Raw genomic sequence first — 13,993 nt, forward strand, 5'->3', positions numbered from 1 at the left:
TCAGTTTGCATCCACCTGTCCTCCATGTGGTGAGGTGCTAAAAATGATCGAGCGGACGATGATACGGACCTCCCTACCTCAAGCCGCCACCGGCGGCTGACAGGCTGTGCAAAGCAACGCAATCAGCGGGCAGTGCAGGCGGACAACGGGCGAGGCGTCGACCTGTCTCTCATAATGACAGGGTACTCCGTACCTGACGTACATCACAGAAGCACCTTGCTGTGCATGCATTGCATAGGCTTCCAGATGCACGCATGGTCTCCACTATGCTGTATGTCTGTATGCAGGGTGTCATGCCGCCCCAAGTGGCCTGTTCGATAATCCATAGAAGGTGATGTATCGATTTCGTGCTGCGAAATCTCATGACTGTGTTACCGGCCGACGATTCTTCAAGATTCCTTCCGGTCAGGAGGTGGTGACTGTTACCCCTCATCCGGCGGCGTCGGATTGATTCGAATGGAATTACATTGCATCGAATTTCATAAGGGGATATTGGATTGGTCAAGTCTGCCAGCCGCACCGGGAACGGCGGGGACAAGACAGGACCGGGCGCGCCCAGGCACGAGGACACAACATGCAATCCAACACGAGACATGACGGCATCTTCCCCAACACAATTTGAAGCGTGTTGCCAACCTAGTAACCGCTACGTACCAGATGTACATGCCTACATGCCTGTCAATTGTCATTCGTATCTTGCGTGCCTCCCGTACCTGAATTCGTCACTCCACTGCCGAGATATCTATCTGTTTCTAGCTGACTGACAGGAATGTACCAGCTCAGCAGTTCGTTTCACCTCCAAAAAGCAAGCTCCTACCCTACGCACAGTACGAAGTCAATCATGACGTTGGAACAGGCACGTCTTGCGTCAGTGCACCCCGTCCTCCGTAGCACGTACGGAGCACTCGGTCCAGCATTCGTAACGGTTTCGTTTGCCAGTGGAGCAGTTGAACAAGTATCGAGATTGCCACAAAGCAGGCGCGCGCGTTCTGCGACGAACGAGCAGGCCTCTCGGACAGACGACGTTGCACGTTCGGTACGGTACTTGCGAGACCAGAGTCGTTTCCAGCAAGGGCGACATTTCATGGCATGGGATCTTCCTCCGTGCGCAGATGTTTACATTGGACCCCGGTTTAGACGATTGTCCGACCAGTCACGGCAGCGCGCCGATTAGTGACGACGACTCTCGGACCACCTTGCTTGCCGGGCGAGACTTCTGGCGGTTGCTAGACAGGCGCTGAACGACTTCGCTCTCTTCATGTAAACAACGTGATGATTGGCAGCGGGCGTCCTAGACAATTCGTGGTCTGGACTGGCATGCAGGAGCCAGGAGAGTGCATACAGAGTTGTATGGCCCCCAGGCACTTGGGGACACCCTAAACAACAAGCCGAAGCCTACAGAGCACCCAAGATCCTACGCCTCGCTCAATTGGGTCGCAGTCTCACTCCGCCCCGCATTCAAGGGCGCTAGAGACAAGGGGCGCCGTCGAGGCCGCGAGGGAAAAGCTGGGGCCGCACAAGGCCGGCGCTATCGAACGCAGTCGTGGGCCATAGGGTCCTCGAGGGTCCTCGAGGAACCGAGAATCTGAACCGGGCGTTCTGGGGGGCTGGCTGGTGGAATCGCACAGTGGCAGACGGACCTGGAACGGCCCCAGAGGGCTTTTCCACCTTGCCTCCCACCTTCCCACCGAGGCCCAGTTCTCGGTGGCTGCAGTCCAGGGGGCTACCGCGAGCTTGATGGACTCTCCGAAAGCCTGTTATGCTGTGATGGCGGTCCTGGACTGGAGTTTGTTTGTGATGGTAATGCACTCTGCGAAGTGTAGCGCAAGCTTGAATAGGATGGACGAGCCCAGAACAGATCCCAACAGGACAGATTGAGGTTTCCAGAAGGCGTAGATCGCATTTTCGTTGGGACGCTGTCGTCCTGACTCCCGGTCGCTTGGTCATTCACACAGTCAGTCACGCAGTCACGTAGCCACCCACTCGCCCGCTCTCGCAGTGGCACTGTACTGGAGTCTGGCTGTTCTCGCGGTCTCGCCCATGAGCCATCGAGCGCTCGGAGGACCCATGAGCCCATTGGTGCCACGAGCGCAAGCACCCTCTGCGCAGCTCGCCGTCGCCCCAGGCCACTCACCTTGCTCGCCCGTACACCCTCCCGTGGAGGTTCATTCAAGTCGTGATGGGATCTGCGGTCGAGGGTACGTGGTAGTGAAGTCCTCCAACCACATAATGGAACACCTATAGCTACTTTGTACGTGCGTACCGGGCGGTGTGTCTGCTATCAGAACCCCCGTCCCAGCCGGCCACCAGGCTGTCCCGTCTTTCGGTCCCTCGAAGCCAAGCGAGCTATACCGCGTCAAGACTAGCCGCGCCGTGTGGAGCGCTTGGGCCGCACCGTCTGGTCACGATGGCCAAGTTGTCATTTCCCCCGACCACCGAAATGAAGCATGCTGTTTCGTCAGCACGGCGTTCGGCGCTTGACACGACAGTCCTCTCGAAGATACTCGAACCTACGCCTGACTTCTGCCCAAAGGCCACGTACCTGGGGATCCGCTGCGAGGTCTCGTCCAGAAACATTGGCAGACCCACTGACAGTGCACGAGGCCCATCGTTCGCACTCACTTCGTGGCTCTGTTTCTACCCATCTGCACAGTGCTGATGGTTGTCTTGTTCATCCTGTTTGGGCAAGACTGTCACGTCACGTCACGTCACGCAGCCCAGTTCCTCTTCCTCGCCGGGCTCACCACCCATCATCCACCGCCCGCTGAGACACCCTGCGAGGGACCAAAGTCTGAGACGCCTGAGACGCCGTGTTTATCTTGGTTATGGCGATGCCTGAGGCCGCTCAGCCATTCAACAACAAGGCCACCCACACCCCGGCTGCTGTTATTCATGCCCGTCCGTTGTCCGCCGTCCGTCCTGCCTCTGGCCCCGTCCAAACCACGCCCCATCGTGGCATCGTCCCACGGTAGCGCCATCCAGCCCATCCTGTCGCCGCCTCTGTCTCGCTCGTTGCTTGCCGCCCCAAGCCTCCCTCCGGCCTGAGACCTGGGGTCTCTCGCTGGTTCTCCTGATTGATTGACGAAGTTATGGGATCCGTTATGGACCATGGACACTGTGGGAGGTGGCTCTGTTCCGCACTTGTCTCGATGGATATCCGGTGTTGCCATTGCAAGGGAACAAGAGACGTAAACATCGTGAGGACACGTAGATCTCGTGCCGAGAGTACCTCCTGTCAGGTCCAAAGCCAGGTACTGTACCTGAAGTACACGATGGGGCCTTCGTGCCTCCTCCCGTAGCTCGCCGTCATTGTCAGTTGCTGCGTGTCCCCGGCACCCCGGCCCCGTTCCCTGGCACCTTCCCTCGGTGCTCGCTCACTCGCTCCTCCCTTATGTACGCTGCACTGCACAGTACAGAACCTACCTAGTCTCTGCATGGCCTGCACTTTCCCGGATCCACACCCACGCCCGCCCACTACGTAGTACGTACCTACAACCATCATATCCACACCTGGTACTATCGCCGCCCTCAGCTAGTTCGCACCCCCCTAATCCAATCCAATCCAACCCAGTCCAACCCAGTCCACGTCCATCCATCTCCCTCCACTCCGTTCCATCCCCATCATCCACTTCTATCACCGCCATTCCCTCTCTTGTCTTCCTCCTTACCTACTACCCTTTATACATCTCCCTTCCGTCTCGCCATCCTTCCTTCCCGTCCCTTTGTACGCTCCGCACCATCAAGGCCTTCTTTCTTCTCGAGCTTGCCACTTCTCTCACTCTCTCTTATCGCTCGCCCTTGGGATCACTCCAATTCCGCCATTTGCCGCCGCCTCGCCACCCGCCCAAGCAAGCCTACGCTACCGCTGTGACTCAACAACACTCCATCGACAACTACCACAGCGACAGCGATTCCCATCGAGAAGAAGAAGCGTCTTTGACCTGCTGTTTGCCGCTGCATAGCCTCCGACCCCAAAAGTCCTTTCGCCTCGGGTCTCTTACGCCGCGTTCCGTGCCATTCTGATCGTTGCTTCTCGCACCCGACGACTTCGTCGAAACCGTCCGGCATCTCGATAACTCTCGTCGCCGACTTCGGTCATCAAAATACGCGTTTTGCACACCCAACCGGATATCAGGAGACGTTGTTTTCGCATCGCGTCGTAGAGGTTCTTCCTCACGACATTGTCATCAAGTCTCCGATCATCGCTCTTCGGCCTATCCGGTCCGCGTGACTCAACCGACCCGGGTGAGCGTCAACGACTCCACCCCGGGTGAGCTCCGCCCTCCTCTACGCCGGTGCCAGCTTGTCTGGTCCGACACGTCGACTCATCGGCATCGTCGAAGCCGGTTTCCTCCCTTTTGCTACTCATCTCGCCGCAATTCTCATCTGGTCGGCTCCGTCCTCGGTCGCCCACCTCACTCATCCAACCCCACCTGTCAGAGTCATTCTTTTGCAAATCTACAAAAAAACGCACCCATGTCATCATAACGAATCTCTTTCCTTCAACCTTCCTCGGCCGTTTAGGTCTCGCACCTCGCCGTTACGACCATTCCATAATTCGCTTTCTTTTGTCTGTCCAGCCTATCGCACACATACCCTCCAATGAGCCTCTGATTCCTCCACGACTATCATCAACCTTCTACCGCATAACGCCTCGCTTTTCTCTACCTCGTCCTCACTACGACTACTGTACATTCAACAACACTTCAAATATTCGACATCATCAACTCGGTTTCTTGACTCATACCTCTACTGTACACAGAGCTTGAAGTCTCGACTTACACATCCCGTCTCATTTCACCACTGCAGCTATCAATTCAGAACGCAACAAAAACAATCATCTGTACGACTACTATCACCTTTTGTTTCTTTTTTATTCTTCTACTTAACCCCTTTTTTTCAATTTCCAAGCAATGGAGTGCCTCAAGGACAAGTTCACCGGTGGCGTGCTTCTCGGAGGACGCTATCAAACAATCTCCCCCCTCAACCATGGTTCATTCGGTATGGTCTTCATGGCTCAGGATCTCGTCACCAACGAGACCGTTGCCATCAAGTGCATGGCCAAGATGTCCGCTTCTTCTGATGACGACACTTACTATGCCATTGATGAGAAGTCGGAGGAATCTGTCCTGCATGGCCGCCTCGGATCTCACCCCAACATTGTCAACTTCCTCGACTCGTTTGAGACTGAGTCTCACTTGTACTTGGTTCTCGAGTACTGTGAGCAGGGAGATCTCTATGAGGCTATTCGCCACGGCCATGGACCGCTGGAGACCGAGCACGTCCGCCAGTTCATGCTTGAACTTGTGGATGCTGTTGACTACGCTCACTCCAAGGGTGTCTTCCATCGCGACATCAAGCCCGAGAATATCTTCCTCACCAAGGACGGTGCCATGAAGCTCGGTGATTGGGGTCTGGCAACTACCGACAAGTGGTCCTACGAGATGACTGTTGGTAGTGACCGCTACATGGCTCCCGAACAGTTTGACTCGGCCGGTGCCGGCTATTCTCCCTCCTCGGCTGACATCTGGGCCATTGGCATCTGCCTTCTCAACATTCTTTTCTCTCGCAACCCATTCACCACGCCGACCGAGGCCGATCCTTTGTTCCTGGATTACTCCCGGGACAAGCAGTCTCTCTTCGACGTGTTCCCTTCGATGTCTCAGGACACGTACGAGGTGATTGTCCAGTGCATGAACCTCGACCCCAAGAGACGATCGCTGGTCGGTGCCCGTGATGCCCTCCTCCGCCTCGTCAGCTTCACTGCTCAGGACGAGATCCTCGACGACTTCTGCAGCGCTGAGAAGACGACAGTGGCTACTGCCAACCGTGAGCCTCTCCGCACCCCCTCGATCCAGTCTCCCCAGGTCGAGACGGGAGCCTTCCCTTGGGCCAAGCATCTCCACACTCCTCATGCCGGTCGCCAGCTTAGTGTGATCCGCGACGACGAGAGCTACACTGAGGAGCTGTTCCCCAAGTCGGAAGCTACCACCACGGATTGGTGCTCTGCGGCTGCCCAGACTCCGATGTCGTCCATGGTTGACTCGCACTGGGGTGCGTCGATGAAGTCGTTCGCCCTGAACCCCATCACCCGACGCACCAAAGTGTCGCCCATGGCTGGTTCTCTTCCCATCACCATGGCCAAACCCATGACGTTGTCTATGTCGACAGTGTTTGGCCGAAAGGATGCCGTGTCCAAGAGCTGGAGCGACATGTGGGATGAGGATGAGGACGAAGAGGAGGAACGCGAGCAGCAGATGAAGATGCTCCAGGAACTCAACTCTCGCACCTGGAGCCACGAGAGCAAGGAGGAGGTCAAGGAGACGGCAAAGGTCGAGCCTGAGCCGGAGCTCGAGATGGACATGGGAATGGAGCTCGAGATGGAGCTGGAGCATGAGCCGGAACTGGTCTCGCACACACATGATATCAAGGGTGATGTCGATGATGACCTAGTTGCCGACGGGTTCTTCTTCCACGAGGCGCCGGCGTTGAAGCAGCACATGACGCTCGCCCCTCGCTACTCGCCTCCGCCGAAGCGGAGCCCGTTGGACAAGTGGGAGGCACTGGGTGAGCGCCGCCGCGGCCAACCCACAACTTTGGATTCTTTTACGTCGCCGGACTCTAAGCCGCGACGACATTTTGGTTTTGGATACAAATCTTACGAAGCGGGCGTTTGGGATCATTCTAATTATAACAACAAACTCGGGGTCAAACAACATCAGCAAGAACGAGCGAAGGACCCTTGGAGCAAGGGAAGAGATTGGAACTGGCGCCGGGACAGGCGTACCGATCTCGGGGATGTGGAGTGGGTTGGGGGTTGGTAGGAGATTGAGTCTCTACTGCAACTTCCAATCGTGGTTGGGCCCGTCTGTCTCTCAGTGTGAGGAGACGTGAGCCTTAACTCGCTTTCTGTGTATTAGATATTTCTAGAAATAATGGCCAAAATACCAGAAGTTACCCACTCAAACAAAGATTTGCTCTCGGTGATGTACAGTGTAGACATGGCTGGACAGGAGGCAATTGAGAGGTAGGTCGTGTGATGTTACTAACTATCGCTCTCTGCAAGTTCTGCAGGGCGTATCCCTCTTCAGCCGGGCTCAGTGTCGTCTGGCTGTCTGATCTGACACTCTCATTATAGTGTTGGGTCGTCATGGCCATGTTTCACAGTGAGTTCTCAATCCCCTATCTCCCCGTCTTGCTAAGTTAGATGAGGTGCCCCAGGTGCCGATATGCACAAGAGGGTGCGAGTCAGGGGGTGTGGCAGAAGACGACTGGCGGGATACAACGGGCGTCGTGGGACCATGGACATGCACGTCCAGCCATACAGAGCATCGGATGCATTGGTGGAGTGGCGATCCCCGGACGGAAGGTCGTGCCCCTCTTTTGGAACTGGGTCTTTTGACTTTGGAGAGCGGGATTTGCTTTTGGCATGCGTGGGCGGATGCGCAGGACCATGGCGTGGTTCGAGGCAGTGTGCAGGGAGGGGACGTCATAAGCGGGGTGGTTATCAAGTGTGTTTGGGAGTTGTGAGAGATAGAGAGGTCGCTGGAATGCACTGCAGATAACACGGAGGTTGATACGAGATAGTGGTTGATGATGGACAACCCCGTTGAGTTTTGGCGGTACAGGGTAAGTAGCTGGGACTTGGACTCGGCACTCACAATGCTGGCTCTAAGGTAAGTCTCATCTACCACACCATCACGGGACAAAGACAGGACGCCGGTGCCGGCGCAGCCCCCGTCTAGTACCGAGCGGTTTCATTCAGACTTCCTCCTTGCATACATGTGTGCGTGCATCGCCCGTTATGATTTATCGGTGGCGTCATGACAGCCGTCTCCGCGTGATTTCGGATGCACGTCCACTACTAAGCGCACGCGTTGACCTGACTCGTAAGCTAGCATTGAACGGGAGGTGTAAGTGGGAGTGCACATGCGACAGTGCACATATTCCGGCTCCAATCGCGACGGCAGGATATTATGCAATGGAAGACGGTCGAAGGGTGTGACATTGAGGGTTGGATCATCAACGATGGTAGACGACAGGAAGCATATTGTGTTTAGTGTGCATGTCTTTCGTACTGTACCAACAGCTATATATGAAGGCATAAAGCTAATAGGTTGACGTGCCGACACGTACTCTTTGAGGCCCCAAAGTATTCATGATGATCGACATGCTAGATATGACATGTGCCTCGTACTGTGATTCCCTCCCTGTATCTGTACCTCATACATACACATAGCATCATCTCCCCGGCAACTCTCACATTACATCACCCAGCGCCCACCAATGAATACTTCAGACATGATCGATCCAAAAGCAGCAACCCAACTCCCATGTCCATGCAAGTGAAGGCGACCCAAAACACAAACACAAACACAAACACAAGCCAAAAGCCAGCCACCCAGCCAGCCGTGTTTAATCAGCGCCAATGAGATGCTTCGGCAAAAACGTCCAGACCGTACCCAGCGTACCCAGAATTCCAAAAACAACCAGGAGAACCCACGAAACCAACCGCTCTCGCACGGAGATGTCCTTCCAGAACAATTTCAAGTGGAATGAGATGGGCAGGATGATAGAGATGAGTGTGCAAAGGGCCGCGCCCAGGAACGCGCAGACCGAATCGAACGACGGTATCACGATGGAGATGCAGAGCAGGAGCACCACCACAAAGACGCGTACAAAGCCTCGAGTGATCTGCGTGGCCATGGTTGAGGCCCCGTCCAGGGGCTGTCCGTGATGGTGGTGATGGTCCTGGTGCACCCCACAGATGACGTCTAGAGTTGTGATGATGGGACGCGAGTTGAGAGGGATTTTGGTTAGGGGGATGATGGCGATGAAAACGCACATCAGAACCGTGAGACCATCGGGGTATCCCGACGTCTTGAGAATGTTGGATGTGATGGCCTCGCGGATCCCGTCTCCAAACATGAGCACGCCAATGACGGCTAGACAAGTGTCTAGGACGTACTAATCACCCGCAAGAGTCAGTCAACAGACCTATCTGAAGGCATAAAGGGAGTAGAGAGCTGGCTTACCGAGAAGGAAAATGTGACGTTGACTGCCTTCTTCCACTTGTAAGGGTGACGCATATCACGATAGATCTGTCAAGTATCAGCCGTCTGCGTGTGCAAGACCACGTCTAACAGAAACATACCGAAGGGAAAACGGAGTGAGCGCCCCAAGGGCTAGCAAGAAGTCCATATGCCAGGGGAAGGGCAAGCCAGTTCTCAGGCAACAGGTACGTGACAGCTGGTTCCCTGAGCGAACCCGGCGTATGCGGTTTCATCAGGCCGTCAATGACGACGATGCAAACAACTGTTGCTGGTGAGTAGGTGGACGGAAGCAAAGTGAGACACGGAGGAGGACGTACTGCAAAATGTGGAGAAGATGCCAATTACGCTGGTGTAGCTGAGGAAGCGCAGGGGCATGGCATTGAGCATCAGAACTAGGACGGCTGCCGTGCACTTCCAAATGTTGACCGTCGCAAAGCCTGGGAGCAACAGATCGAGGGAGTCGGCAAAGAGGATGACGAGGGCGACATTGGCGCTGATGAGCTCCAGCGTGAACAGGGCCGAGACGACAACTCGCGCCCGAGCTCCAAACGAGACGTAGGCCAAGTCGGAGTAGGTGATGAGGGTCCGGTCGTAGTCCATGCACTTGGCCAGCAGCTTTCCGGTGTGGGATGTGACGGCTGCCGTGAGGGTGAGGATGAAGAGGCCCGGAATCCAACCGCTCATCCGGAAAGCCAGAGGCAGACTGAGCAGGCCGACGCCGATGATGGCGTTGATGGAGTTGAATACGGACTGGGGGAGAGTGCTTTGTCCCTCGACTGCCAGCACCACTTTGTCGCCCTCCTTGACCTCCTTGACGAGGATGGGCTGGTGCTCGCCATGGGCAGCGCCCTCGCCGTCCTCCTCGTCTTCGCCAATCCAGGCGGGAGCCTGCCCGACGGAGAGGCGGTGGCGCATCGTGCTGTCGATGGTGCCGTAGTGCGAGCCATAGCTTCCAATAATGGACGGCGTCGCGAGGTGCGGTGGAACGGCAAATATGCTGGACCGACTGGACGGAGACCCGGTAGGCAATGCGCCGGCCGCCATCTCGGGATCAAGCAAGGGCTTGCTCTCGCGCTCTCGGAAGCTGTCTCGCACGAGAATCGGCGACGAGCCGTAACTGGCGCTGGCCTCATCATCTTGGCTCGAGGCCTCAAGATGTTGCCTCAGCAAGCTCGTGTGAGGTCCCGACGCGGCGTTGTCGACGTGGCTGCGACCATACTGGACGTTCTCGGCGTCTTGATCCGGGACGTAGACGAAGCTCGGGCGTCGGGGAATGACTTCAGGGAAGCCTGCGGCCCTTTGCCAGCTCCGGGCGAAAGATCTGAAGCTATTGACGCCTCCAATGTCGGCAATGGCAGCAAGGTGGTTTGTGACGGAGGACCTGTGAGATTGAGAGCGACGGGTTAGCCTTGTAATTTGATTTAACCGACGAGGGTATAGTACCTTCTGCGACTCATGAATGCGCCGCTGGCGCGGTTGGCAGCGTCGAGTTCACCACCGTTGTCGTTATCATCGTCATCGAGCAGCGCCTGCTCCTCGGCGAGGGCGCTCGACGTCAAACTACCAGTAGGCGAAGGTCGGCCATCGTACTGGTCCCAATTGGTTGGGTTTCGCGCGGCCGGGGGCATTGTTCCGTAGCCTCAACCCGTGTCGATTGTGCTTTTGCGTTTTGCGTTTTGCTTCTGAGGCTCGTGGCTGAAAATATCTTTTTTATCTTGACCCTTGACGTCCAACTTCTCTGTCGCAAGTGGCTCGTTTGCCCCCCGCACAGAGCACAGACAAGCGAGGTGGCGGGGTGGCGAAACACGGGCCGTTGGGAACAGAACGGGATGGCCTATTGCGAGAGTCGGCGATGTGAGAGAATGCAATAGCCGCGATAGACGAGCGCAAAGTTTTCGTGTCTGGGCAGAAGGTGGCGGTTGGTGGCGGAAACCGGGAGGTGGAGGATAGGAGATGGAGTAGATGTAGGCGGAGCAGAAGATCGACTGCGACCTCACAATGCTGGAATGAGAAGGGCGATCACGTAAACGCAACAGCGCAGCAACAAGACCCAGAAGCAAGAGAACGAGCACGAGTCTTGAGAAAAGAGAGGGAGGCTGTCTGGAAGAGTAGGTCACGCGTCTTGTCTAGCTGGCGTTGGTTGCGGGCGGGCCAAGAAGCGAGACTTGACGGAACGATATGACGCTTATCGCAAGGCAGGGAGGCTCGGGCAGATAGATGCACTACTTTGACTGGGCGCTCTCGTTGGTATCCGCAGATGGGAAGGATAGGAGGGAGCTAAGACAAGGGCACCGCTGCAATGCAACCGTTTGGCGCCCCGGTAGCCGTCGCCGATGCGTACTCCGTCGCTCGTAGCTCGTCGCTTGTAGCCCGTGGCCCGTAGCCGCCGCCGGAGTGGATTGATAGAATGGAAGAGTCTGCCTAGGTCAGTAATAAGAGGGCCAGGCGCCGTCTGCCTTTGTGGGTTTGATGCGGAGATACAGCCTCTCCTAGGCAGCGCGGTAATGACGTTGGCTGTGTAGTGATACTGATGGTATCTGTAGGACGGGCACAGCTATGCACAGTGATGCAAGTCCGTGAGAGATAGGCCAGATACCGGTACTGGATGTAATAACACAGGGCGAAGGGGAGACCAGGGAGCTCCACGAACCCCCGGTCCGCGTTAGCCTGTCCAGTGGTGGATGGTGTGGCGTGAACCGCGGGGAAGACAGAGCCCGCCGACATCCAACGACAGACGCGTGATTAGATGAGATATGGAGTCTTTTTCATTCTTCGCTAGGTGTAGTTGGGAAGGTCGCTCTTTGCTCCGTGTTGTGCGCTGCGCTGGTCTTCTCCGTGCTGTGCTGTAGAAGTTATATCTTGCCTCTCTCCGTCTCTGCCTCTGTCGTTTGTGACGACGAATCCATCATCGTACGGCATCTTCAGTCTTCGTCACAGTCGTTGGTCGCCTTCCAGGATGGCCATCCATCCACCCACAAGGCGCCCACTTACGCCGAGGCATCTCCTGCACGTCTTGCTGCATCTGTTGATTCATCTCCACTGCAATCGGTCAATTCAACTGCTGTGAGCTCAGGGCCGGTTTGATGGTGGTGGGGACGACATGGTTAGCGGCGACACACCCCAGTCCTGTCCACATCCAGAGCGAGGCAGCGGGCGTTGGTGAGCCGCAATGGCCTGGGCTGTTATGTAATTTGATGGACCCAGAAAGTGGCTAGAGAACGGTCTGGGTCGGCGTCTCTGGTGAAATGGATTTGCTCGATGGAGATGCTGTCTCTATCCTCTATCTGTGGGTGTGAGGTAGTTGAGCACGGCATGTGAGGTCGTATTTTGCATTTCTGTGGCGGAGCATAGATAAGGAATTGGTCCAGGTCTTTGGTTGTCAGATTGCCGCATCTCCTGTGCACGCACTGGCAAACTTAGATACGATCATGCGACAGACCATCGTATCCTTATCGGGCCCTTGTCTTATCAGACCCTCCAACGTCCATCCACCCACCACGCGCCTACGAAAAAGTTCATGCACGTCACCGCACCCCTTCACATACAGTAGACCTCACTTCTACAGAGCGACCTACGCAGACAGCTCTCTCCTACACCTCCGATGCCAATCCTGCACCCCAGGCCTTATACCCTCCCCATCTAGCTTGCCCACGGCCGGCCCCCCACAATGCTCAACCGTCAACAGCACCGACAATGAACCGCAACGCCACCTCCAGCTCCAGCTCCAAGCCCCTCCATAAACACCAACCCTCCTCCACCAAGCCGTCGTCCGTTTCCTCAGCTCTCTCTTCCGAGTTGCTCTCCCAAATCCACACATCCCTCGCCCCTATCCTGTCCATCCTCCACGCCGTCGCCCACCGCCACTGCAATCAGCACTCCGCTTCTCACTGGTGGGCTGCCTTTGCTCTCCTCCGTCGCGCGTCCCGCAACCTCGGTGCTGCCCTGCTCCGCCGCGCGCCGCGCGCCGATCATGACCTGCCCGCGGTAGTCCACGCAAAGTGGATGGCATGTCATGTTGTCCCGCGCGCATACATGTAGGCTACGGCGAACCGGAAGTTGACGTTTGAAGCACATGCTAACAACAGCCAGCGCCTTTACGCAACTCGCCGCCGATAATCAGCACGCACCCTTGGGCCTCATGCTCCTTGCTGCCCTCGCGCGCATAAACAGCCTCCTATCGCACCTCGTCCCTTCCGACCGTATCTCCGATCCTGCCACCACGCCTGCCACCACCACAACACCCAACACCGAATCGTCTTCCACCCGTCCTGGCGAAGAAGTAGACTTGGGCGTCGCCGTCTCCCGTGATGAAGTTGCTATTCCCAAGCTATCAAAGCAAGAACCAGATCGTGGGGTGCCTAAGGAGTCAAATTCCAAAGGGGCAAAGGCCGAAAAGCATGTGAAGAACAGGAGAGACGTTGTAGAGGACACACCCACGGATCACAAGGAAAAGAAAAGGAAAAAGAAGAAGAAGGGTGACGATGCCTTGTCCAGTCTCTTCGGCTCCCTCTAAACCTCCAACACCTCATGTTGGTTTCCCGGTATATATCATTGGATAGTTTTGGCGCAAGGAACGATACCCCGAGAGTCAATCACGTAGTTACGACTTTTTACCTGCAAGCAAAGAAAAAAGTATAATCATTCATTATAAACACAATTCACACAACACAAAATAATGAGCCGGCGAGTATTCCTTACAAAGCCTCCCTCCCACACGTCCAGTCCAAAGAGGGTTGCTTCTCATTCCTTCCCATAGCGCCACCCCGCGGATATCCTCCCCCAGGTTGAGCATTTGGCATGTCCTATCCCAAGAAACAGAAAAGTCGTCGCCGCTCTCGCTTCCAGGCACAATCAAGCTCCCACTTCCCATCACATAGCTCCCAGGTTTCTCACTCCTATCCACATCCTCGGAACTTCTCTCCCGCTAAGTATGGCGTTTC

At 56.0% G+C, this 13,993-nt stretch overlaps 6 protein-coding genes across 6 annotated transcripts; 2 read left to right on the forward strand and 4 right to left on the reverse strand.

Moving 5' to 3' along the window:
- Window positions 1-1,320: 1,320 nt before the first annotated feature.
- Window positions 1,321-2,190, reverse strand: BGZ61DRAFT_110757 (uncharacterized protein). The gene has a single exon (XM_046236927.1). The coding sequence runs from the start codon at window positions 1,945-1,947 to the stop codon at window positions 1,468-1,470; it is 480 nt and encodes a 159-aa protein (XP_046098544.1). The 5' UTR covers window positions 1,948-2,190; the 3' UTR covers window positions 1,321-1,467.
- A 313-nt stretch (window positions 2,191-2,503) lies between these two features.
- On the reverse strand, window positions 2,504-3,345 carry BGZ61DRAFT_460003 (uncharacterized protein). Its single transcript, XM_046246979.1, has one exon. It carries the CDS (start codon window positions 3,168-3,170, stop codon window positions 2,751-2,753), a length of 420 nt encoding a protein of 139 aa, XP_046098545.1. The 5' UTR covers window positions 3,171-3,345; the 3' UTR covers window positions 2,504-2,750.
- Window positions 3,295-3,724, reverse strand: BGZ61DRAFT_110777 (uncharacterized protein). Its single transcript, XM_046236928.1, has one exon. It carries the CDS (start codon window positions 3,642-3,644, stop codon window positions 3,420-3,422), a length of 225 nt encoding a protein of 74 aa, XP_046098546.1. The 5' UTR covers window positions 3,645-3,724; the 3' UTR covers window positions 3,295-3,419.
- Window positions 3,725-4,959: 1,235 nt separating this feature from the next.
- On the forward strand, window positions 4,960-6,971 carry BGZ61DRAFT_460005 (kinase-like domain-containing protein). The gene has a single exon (XM_046246980.1). It carries the CDS (start codon window positions 5,004-5,006, stop codon window positions 6,822-6,824), a length of 1,821 nt encoding a protein of 606 aa, XP_046098547.1. The 5' UTR covers window positions 4,960-5,003; the 3' UTR covers window positions 6,825-6,971.
- A 1,078-nt stretch (window positions 6,972-8,049) lies between these two features.
- Window positions 8,050-11,077, reverse strand: BGZ61DRAFT_110806 (transmembrane amino acid transporter protein-domain-containing protein). Its single transcript, XM_046236929.1, has 5 exons — window positions 10,497-11,077; window positions 9,371-10,434; window positions 9,155-9,315; window positions 9,036-9,101; window positions 8,050-8,967 (listed from the first exon to the last, which is right to left on the reverse strand). Exons 1-5 carry the CDS (start codon window positions 10,679-10,681, stop codon window positions 8,416-8,418), a joined length of 2,028 nt encoding a protein of 675 aa, XP_046098548.1. The 5' UTR covers window positions 10,682-11,077; the 3' UTR covers window positions 8,050-8,415.
- A 1,280-nt stretch (window positions 11,078-12,357) lies between these two features.
- BGZ61DRAFT_592175 (uncharacterized protein) lies at window positions 12,358-13,715 on the forward strand. Its single transcript, XM_046256717.1, has 2 exons — window positions 12,358-13,087; window positions 13,143-13,715. Exons 1-2 carry the CDS (start codon window positions 12,747-12,749, stop codon window positions 13,564-13,566), a joined length of 765 nt encoding a protein of 254 aa, XP_046098549.1. The 5' UTR covers window positions 12,358-12,746; the 3' UTR covers window positions 13,567-13,715.
- Window positions 13,716-13,993: the final 278 nt, after the last annotated feature.

This window comes from Ilyonectria robusta (genome assembly GCF_021365365.1).
Source record: "Ilyonectria robusta strain PMI_751 chromosome Unknown BGZ61scaffold_24, whole genome shotgun sequence".
NCBI lineage: Eukaryota > Fungi > Ascomycota > Sordariomycetes > Hypocreales > Nectriaceae > Ilyonectria > Ilyonectria robusta.

What these genes read in the sequence shown, in the direction of transcription:
- BGZ61DRAFT_110777 (XM_046236928.1), bottom strand. Translation starts at nt 3,644, where the DNA reads ATGGCGGTGATAGAAGTGGATGATGGGGATGGAACGGAGTGGAGGGAG.
- BGZ61DRAFT_460003 (XM_046246979.1), bottom strand. Translation starts at nt 3,170, where the DNA reads ATGGCAACACCGGATATCCATCGAGACAAGTGCGGAACAGAGCCACCT.
- BGZ61DRAFT_110806 (XM_046236929.1), bottom strand. Translation starts at nt 10,681, where the DNA reads ATGCCCCCGGCCGCGCGAAACCCAACCAATTGGGACCAGTACGATGGC. An exon ending in GCATTCATGAGTCGCAGAAG is followed by an intron (nt 10,435 to 10,496) that starts GTACTATACCCT and finishes TCAATCTCACAG; the next exon opens with GTCCTCCGTCACAAACCACC. An exon ending in ACGTCACATTTTCCTTCTCG is followed by an intron (nt 8,968 to 9,035) that starts GTAAGCCAGCTC and finishes GCGGGTGATTAG; the next exon opens with TACGTCCTAGACACTTGTCT.
- BGZ61DRAFT_110757 (XM_046236927.1), bottom strand. Translation starts at nt 1,947, where the DNA reads ATGACCAAGCGACCGGGAGTCAGGACGACAGCGTCCCAACGAAAATGC.
- BGZ61DRAFT_592175 (XM_046256717.1), top strand. Translation starts at nt 12,747, where the DNA reads ATGAACCGCAACGCCACCTCCAGCTCCAGCTCCAAGCCCCTCCATAAA. An exon ending in GTTGTCCCGCGCGCATACAT is followed by an intron (nt 13,088 to 13,142) that starts GTAGGCTACGGC and finishes AACAACAGCCAG; the next exon opens with CGCCTTTACGCAACTCGCCG.
- BGZ61DRAFT_460005 (XM_046246980.1), top strand. Translation starts at nt 5,004, where the DNA reads ATGGTCTTCATGGCTCAGGATCTCGTCACCAACGAGACCGTTGCCATC.